The sequence below is a fragment of the Myotis lucifugus genome, unplaced genomic scaffold, assembly GCF_000147115.1.
Source record: "Myotis lucifugus unplaced genomic scaffold, Myoluc2.0 scaffold_2690, whole genome shotgun sequence".
Taxonomy (NCBI): domain Eukaryota; kingdom Metazoa; phylum Chordata; class Mammalia; order Chiroptera; family Vespertilionidae; genus Myotis; species Myotis lucifugus.
The window spans coordinates 12965-21498 of NW_005873738.1; the positions used below are offsets into that span (position 1 = coordinate 12965).

At 51.2% G+C, this 8534-nt stretch overlaps 1 protein-coding gene across 1 annotated transcript in view; it reads right to left on the minus strand.

Moving 5' to 3' along the window:
* Window positions 1-7944, minus strand: part of LOC102433768 (integrin alpha-2-like) — a gene marked incomplete at its 5' end in the record, with an annotated part of 20650 nt that extends 12706 nt beyond the window's left edge. Inside the window, 4 exons of the mRNA XM_006108572.3 lie at window positions 1524-1675; window positions 3297-3436; window positions 6464-6600; window positions 7741-7944. Of these exons, the coding sequence (XP_006108634.3) occupies window positions 1524-1675; window positions 3297-3436; window positions 6464-6600; window positions 7741-7944 (633 nt within the window). The remainder of the gene's footprint in view (window positions 1-1523; window positions 1676-3296; window positions 3437-6463; window positions 6601-7740) is intronic.
* Window positions 7945-8534: the final 590 nt, after the last annotated feature.

Consider the following 8534-nt stretch of genomic DNA (forward strand, 5'->3'; position numbering starts at 1 on the left):
CCCCCCCTCCCCCCCCCCCACGACAGACCAACGGACAAAATGCGTGACTTTCACCGCGGGTCCCCCTCCCTCGGGCCCTCCTCCCTTTACCCATTCCCGTTCCCGCCCGTCCTCGCGCCCGTTCAGGCTTGGCCCTGGCGCGGACGATGAGGACTTACCTGCACATCTTCTCCCGCTGAGGACCCACCCCGCCCTCCCGAGCCCCCCAGTGCACGGGGAACCCACCGGGATTTCCACCCAACAGCCTGGCCGCCTCCCCGCCCCCCCCCCCCATGGGCCCACGTGTTCAGTGTGACCCGCCATTCAGCTCATTATGTGGTCCCAGCTGTCATTCCCTAAATGGGCGGTACAGTTGGCCCCTCACCAACAAAAGGCCTGGCCTTGGCGAATACTAACCTTCAACTTGAACAACAAACAACCCATGTGCATGCATCCGAGCATCCGTTGTATGCTTTTCAGGGTCTACACGTGGCCTTTCCCAAGACGTGGTCTCTGCATCACCGGCTGCACCAGGAGTACCTGGGCCCCTTCGCCCTGCGTGTGCCCTGGACCCGCAACCCCCCGAGGCTGGCGGTGAGCACCCAGACACGCGTTCCGGAACAGTTCCCTGGGCAACCCCGATGCCTCTTACACCCCGGGAACCACATTTCCAGAAAAGTTCTTAACAGCGTCCTGAGGAAAGTACACTCTCAAATTCCATGATGTGGTTTCTACGGGGAAAGAGCCCTGTAATTAATAAAACAAAGTTCCTGCTGGGAGTTTTCTCGGAGAAGCACATTTCCTCCTTGGGAGACCTTCAAACTCCATTTGGTCGGGAGTCACTGTGGCTTGAGAGCAGAGCTCATCCTTTTGCCCTGATGCCCTATTATCCTTCACCCCCGTGAACTTCACCCACCAGCGAAAAACCCAAGTGCGATGGTTCTCTTCGGCTCCTTAAAAAGGAACGCAACTGCCCTGACCGGTTTGGCTCAGTGGATAGAGCATCGGCCTGTGGACTGAAGGGTCCCGGGTTCGATTCCGGTCAAGGGCATGTACCTTGGTTGCAGGCACATCCCCAGTAGGGGGTGTGCAGGAGGCGGCTGATCGATGTTTCTCTCTCACCGATGTTTCTAACTCTCTATCCTACTCCCTTCCTCTCTGTAAAAAATCAATAATAATTTTTTAAAAAGCCAGTGACTTTAAAAAAAAAAAAAAAAGGAACACAACTTTCCCGAGAGGAAAATGTCCACGTAAATTTCCTGTCAACTTTGCGTTCTCCCTGTTGACCGTCTTATAAAGCACTCTGTCCCCGGCGTCTTTGAGGGTTTTCTATTTAGCCCCATTAACTGCAACCCCAAATAAAATGTAGCCCCTAACTGAGGAACGGCCCGTGGTCGTACGCGTTAGCGAAGGAGACAGGCGTCCCGTTCCCAGAAAAGAAAAGCGTGCGTTGGCAGGCGAGCGTTTTCTGGCTCCTAAGTCTCCCTTTTGGATTTTCTCCGTTTACTAGGCCCCAGGGAGGGAGGGGCGGAGGGGACCCTCACCTGTATGTGGATGGCGAACTCAGAGCAAGTCTGTCCTGGCCCGACGATGGCGTCCTTCTGCAGGTACCGGTCGCTGTTCTCCTTAAACAGCCCCCTGGAGGTCACGCGGGACGAGTACAGGTCCGCGTCGATGGTGATGTTATAGGTAATGGCTGTGATAAAAACCATAAAAATGTTACGACAAAAAACCTTCAAAGGAAAAAGCAACCCTGTCTTATTGTGTCTTACTGGGTGGAGTCTCTGACTTCGAGGAAATGTGAAAGCGGCTTATACGTTGATGGGCTGTGAGCCATGGACGGCCCAGGGCAGCCGTGACGCTAGCCCTGGTGGGATGTGTGTGACCGTGGCTGGACGCAGGGGAAGGAAAGTGGGCGTGTCCCCGGGGAACCTCTGAGTGGGGTTGGCCAATTTACTCCCTCACACTTTGGTTTCCAAACATCATTCGTAACACGACGATGCGAAAAGGAAAGACCCAGTTATTGAGTGCCCGCAGCTGGACACTGCTTTTCCTTTGCATTATTTTTACCACTTCTTTTTAGTTCACTGATCCTCTTACATTTTATCCATCTTTGTTAACCTCCTGATGTCAATGGAGCAAGAAAAGTTATACAACATTTCTAATAGATATTTTAAAGGTAAGCTGTATAACGAATGTTTTTGGAAGTCAAGTCAACTTTTAAAATATTGAAAGTAACGCAATGAGGAGGAGCAACCCCAGATAAGGCAGTTGGTGCTATGAGTAGTCTCATCTCTCTCGATTGTGGCCAGGCGGGCAGCAGACGTAGTTGAAGGTTCCGATAGTTAGACATTGGCTATTGGCCTCAGCTTTTGTCACACTGGTTTTCCTTTCCTTTTCCCCAGGTGGGTATTGTTATCTGCTCTGCAGATGAGGAAACGGAGGTTCACAGAGGTTTAACAAGTTGCCTAAAGTCATGCCGCCATGAACAGCGGCCTTCGAATTCAAACCAAGCTGTCTGATGACGTTAGTCTATCTGTTTACACTTCAGGAACGACTGGTTTCTAACGTTTAGGGCCAAACACTGGAACAGCAGCACATGAAGGAAGTCACTGAACCGAGGGCGAGACCAGCTGCTGAGCCGCTGCGGCCGGGGAGATGAGGGGAGACGCGGTGGGTGGAAAACACGAGCGAGAGGATGTGGACCTTGGCCCGGCCCTGGAAGGTGACCCGGCCCGTCCAGGAAAGACGGTGACAATTCCTGCTGGCATGTGCCCAGGGTTTCACCCACCGTCTCCTGCTGGTAGGACACATCTCAGACTCGTACCCACTTGTCTGCATTACTTTGCAAATTGAAAACACGGGCATAAACAATACATTCTTTTGTATCTTCTCATGATTTCGTGCTTATTAATTCCTCAAGAGCAGGAATCACACTTGGTTCTAGTACTGAACAGATTGTGGCCTGGCTGATGTGCAGAGCCCTCAGTTCCTGCGGGAGGTGCCCGGGGTGACTGTGGGAGCCGAGGTTGATGGGGGACCCGGGCAGGAGACACTCGGAGGAGAAAGTGGGGAGAGCCTGCGATCGTGTCATAGAGATTACAGCCCCGGGTCACCTTCCAGACATGATGAAGGAAGCCCTACACCACGCTTCCCGCCTAGGCACCCATCCCCAGCACCTCACCGTATGGCAAGTGAAATGTCTGCACGTTAACCCGGATTTCCGTGGGTCCACAAACTCTAAGTCTGAGTCACGCTCAGGACGGGCGCCCTGGGAGCACACCCCGCTCCGTTCACACGATCGCAGCCCCACTCACCCACGCGGCTTCTTGGCGTGGCGGGCCGGAACTTCGCCCACAGGCAGAGCTTGAGGCGGATCTCCGCATTCTTGTTGGACAAGATGATTTTTTCTGGTGTGAACGAAGCGTCTACAGACACATCAGCAATGCTCTGCGACCTGGAAGACACAGTGGGGACAGACAGATGGACAGACCGCCAAGTACAGGTGTGCTGACTTCACAGGGTCCAGTCACCCCCCCCGCCTTCCCGCTCCATCTGGCACCTGGCAGCGCTCAGATGGAAAGCTGAGCTGGCGCGGGGACGATGTATCCTGTTTGTGACCGTGGCACCAGCACAGTCACCTTTAACAGTGTTGGTTTAATGAGTGCACGCGTGAGCACGGGCCCGAGTCTGCAGGCTCTCTGCCGAGGGGCACACGGTCCTGTCCAGCTGGACACAGTGACATTCATTTTTCTCATAAAGATAGGGGACGGGGTAGCAGGGGGGGAGACAGGGCGGAGGCGTGTGCTTGTGGCGGTTTCCTGTTGCCTCGGTGACTGGCAGCGATCCTGACAGCATGGCATGTGACCACGATGCTGGCAATTAGCCTGATGCCGGGAGCTGGGAGGAGGCCACCTCAGGCAGGGGCTGCAGGCTCAGCCTCTGCCCTTGGGCGTCTGAGGGCCTTTCCCACACACACCGCCTCGTTGCTTCTGCGCCTCTCCTGTGACGTGGGTGGGACACATACCATCTCCACTTACGGTGAAGACGTCTGAGGCACGAGGAGGCTGGAAACTGGCCAGTGTGCTGAGTCAGTTAGTGAGAAACAATAGCAGGGGAGCAATTAGAACCCCTGGTCTCCTCAGCCCTGGGCAGTGGAATTTGTAGGTCATCATGTGACCCCTTGGGCACACCTTGACTATTGACAAAGCAGCCAGTAGAAACCAAAAAATTCCCTGTTGCCCTGACCGGGTTTGGCTCAGTGGATAGAGCGTCGGCCTGCAGACTCAAGGGTCCCAGGTTCGATTCCAGTCAGGGGCATGTACCTTGGTTGCAGGCACATCCCCAGTGGGGGGTATGCAGGAGGCAGCTGATCTATGTTTCTCTCTCATCGATGTTTCTAACTCTATCCCTCTCTCTTCCTCTCTGTAAAAAATCAATAAAATATATTTTTAAAAATTCCCTGTTCCTAAAAGTACTACAAGAAGATACAGAAAACATGTTCTTTCCATTTCAGGACTTGAGTCCATTGGAAGGTGCGTCGATCATGAATCATGCCTGTCCCAGGCCCCTGAGAAGCAGGCACAGAAGGCCTCGTAGCAGAGGCAGCGCGGCCACGGACCTCAGGGCCCACGCGGCCTAGGAGCGGGTTTTCTGTGAGTCCGTCTGCTGGAGAAGCTGAGCATTTCTCCCAGGAGAGAGGGCACTGATTTCAGAGATTCTGGAAACTTGGTTTCTGAAACTTATTCTCAGGAAGTCGCCCAGAAAAGCCAGTCTCGGCGCTTAATGGAAAAATGGCACTAACCTACTCTGGCTGAATGTCAATAATTGATTTCATGTGTCTCGACTGTTTTGAAGAATCAATTCACCTTCCAAGGAAAACGTTTGGCCATCACTGACGACACTAAAGGGAGTGTCATAGCAGAGCAAGGATATAGCCCATCAGGGACGCTGCCCGCCAAGAAGGGCACGGTCAAGTTCACTGAGGTGTAATTGCTTACTGTTTAAAAATCAGTCATATAGTCCTAGCTGGTTTGGCTCAGTGGATAGAGAGTCAGCCTGCAGACTGAAAGGTCCGGGGTTCGATTCTGGTCAAGGACACATGCCCGGGTTTCGGGCTCAATCCCCAGTAGGGGGTGTACAGTGATTCTCTCTCATCATTGATGTTTCTATCTCTCTCTCCCTCTCCCTTCCACTATGAAATCAATTAAAGAAATATTGGGGAAAAAATCAGTCCTATAGCCCAGCCGGTGTGGCTCAGTGGTTGGGTGTCAACCTATGAGCCAGGAGGTCATGGTTCAATTCCTGGTCTGGGTACATGCCTGGGTTGCGGGATCGGTCCCCGGTGGGGAGTGTGCAGGAGGCAGCCAATCGATGATTCTCTCTCATCATTGATGTTTCTCTCTCCCTCTCCCTTCCTCTCTGAAATCAATAAAAATATATTTTAAAAAATTAGTCATATAATTATGTTATCACACCTTGTATTTTTCCAATGGTATGTTACTCGTAACTGGTTTTAACTGGTTTTATTCAGTAAATATATTTTCTTATTTTTAACGTCTTAAATGTGATCCTTCAGTCTTATTTTTCCATATAAAGATTTCATGAAGACACTGCATTTTGTTTTTTGAAAGCACGAGTGAGATACTGTAAATAGTGTCATTAAACTCAGAAACAGCACAACGCCAATGTGTAGCTTTTCTGTTCCTGACGCATTTGGACATTTAAAGCACAATTCCCAACAGAAACAAGTGAATGAATGGCTGAACTGTATCTTCTTGGGAACTCCTGATGAAATTCTCCATTTCTCTCTGGTTCCATTCCCTCACCAGCCCCATACATTTATTTTTGTCCTTGAACCGCATGGCGCTTGAATCCCTTATTGTTCCTGCTCTTCAGCTCCCACTGGTTCAACGAGGGGCCACTAAACCGACACAATGGCTTCCTGTTCATGACGGATGGTTCTAAGCGGTGCCCCTTAACCGCACGCGGACTGCAGTGCGGTCCGGGCGCTTAGTCTGGTTAGGGCATCTCATGAAGCTTCCTGCTGGGAGCCAGCAAGGGCCCCTTGGAGGCAATCTTCCCCAACACCCTGGCGACCATTCCCACGCCCTTCTCGCCACAGAGAAGAGACGCTGGATTCTAATGGGAAGCAAATGTTTTTTCTCCCACCAGGGAAGGCAGTCCTTCCTTTACAAAAACCAGTGCCCTGGAGTCTTAGATAATGCACGAGGCCCTTCTGAGGACCAGCAGGGAGATCTAGACCAGAGCACGTGGCCCTTCTGAGGACCAGCAGGGAGATCTAGTCCAGCACGTGGCCCTTTTGAGGACCAGCAGGGAGATCTGGACCAGCACGAGGCCCTTCTGAGGACCAGCAGGGAGATCTGGACCAGCATGTGCCCCTTCTGCAGGCCCCGCAGAGCAATATGCCCAACCGCACTGGCCCTGCTTTATTAGCTGCTCTGTGGCTGCCTCACTCACTCACCAGAGCTGAACAACTTGTCCAAAGGCACCAACGGACACATCGGTGATGGAATCCCCATTTAGGTCTCCATAGCCGTCCAAGGACCTCCCGAAGTACTGGAGCCGGCTCCGGAAGGCCCGGTCGGATCCCAGGATTTTCTGAAAGGGCACGTTGGACATGCGATTATAGGGCACGACAACTGAAACGGAAAAAGGCACCTTCTACGAGGCACTGTCATATTCTCCACACGGCCTCTTCCCAGGTTGCCTTATTCTCCATAAAACACCACTGACTTTCAACTCCTCTCATCTGACTGTTTTATCCTTCTTGCAGCCACACTTTCATCAGAGAAACAGCATGAATCTTTTCCCATAAAACCACAAACCAGCATGAAGCAGTGAAGGACCGGTGGCCTGGGCAGGAGCTGACGCAAGTTCAGGTCCCAATTCCCATCCTCCCTCACCTCCAGTGGCCGGCAAACCGCGACTCGCAAGCCACATGCAGCTCCTTGGCCCCTTGAGTGTGGCTCTTCCACAAAATACCACGTGCGGGCACACGTACAGTGCAAAGTTGACTTAAAACTTTAAGTAAAGTTTATTAAGTTAATTTTAGGGAACGTTGTGGAGTGAAAGAAGATGTAGTGTTGAGGATTGAGAAAGGTATGTTGAGATGGTTTGGACATATAGAGAGGATGAACGAAAGGAGGTAGACGAAACAAGTATACAAGACAAGTGTGGATGGGAGAGTTGGAAGGGGTCGACCCCAGCGAACGTACCTCAATCAGATTGAGGACGTTTTTAGCAAAGGCCAGCTTAGGAGGACCCTAATTAAGTTAATAACAATGTACCTACCTGTACAGTTTAAGTTTAAAAAATTTGGCTCTCAAAAGAAATTTCAATGGTTGTCCTGTTGATATTTGGCTCTGTTCACTAATGAGTTTGCCGACCACTGCTCTACTCAAAGCTGCCTTCCCAGCGAGGCCTCCCGGGTCACCCTTATCCCTGAAAATCCATTCCCATTTCATTAAAAAACTCCTTGTCATTGACTACGACCTGGAACACTATCATATTTATCTTATCTTTCCTCTGCCCCCTCTGTGAAGAGCAGAGCTTTGTCTGTCCTTCCTTCGCGACATCCCCGCACAGGACAGCCCTGGCACACTTAGCCGCTCCCTACATGTTTACTGAGTGAGTGAATAGTTCCGAGAGGAGAAGGCGGCGTGGATGGTCCCCGTGCTCCTCCCCAGCCGGGCACGGTGATGCCCCCTGTGCACACTTCACCTTGGCCGCCCGCATTACCTGGGAGAACCTGGTGCGGACGGTGCGGCCGTGGCCGTTGTAGATGTACACGGCTCCCGCGTTCTGATGCTCCAGGGGCGACCCGACGATCACGTCATTGAAGCCGTCCATGTTGATGTCCGAGAGGGCGGCGATCGCGGAGCCGAACCTCGAGTTTTCCACGCCATCCGGGCCTTCCAGGAACTGGTGCCAGTTCAAAATGCCCTGGGGAAGGGGAGGGGGGTGAGTACAGCGAACCTCACAGCCTCACAATTACAATTCTCAGCCAGCGATGGCCACGTCCACTTGCAAACGGGTAAGGGGAGAGAGTTGGAAACCTAGAATTCAAAATCCTCCTGTTTTGATGAGAATTATAAATAAGAATTTTCGTAAGCAAGGTCATGGGAATCTGCTCATAAAGCGAGGTGCGAGGGGGCGATTCTCTTTAGCAACACAACCTACATAAAAGTACCCATTCCTCTATCTCCTCTTTTCCTTCATGTTATATCATCACCTGTTTCTATACCTTTGATTTAAAAATTTTTTTTTTGGTGAAAATCTATTAATATTTTGAATAAAATTAAGGTGGAGACAAAATAAAAAGCAAGATCTTAATTTAGACCTTTATGGAAAAAATTACTGAACCGTGGCATAATTTTCATGGCGCAGAAAGTGAAAAACGACATCATTCATATCCCAGTGTAAGAAACACTGAGCAGTTCCGCCCAAAGAAAAGACTTTTCCTTGTAAAAGACACAATTGTTTCTTCAGATTTTGAAATAAGAATGGGAGTATTTCATGGCCTCACAAGAAAG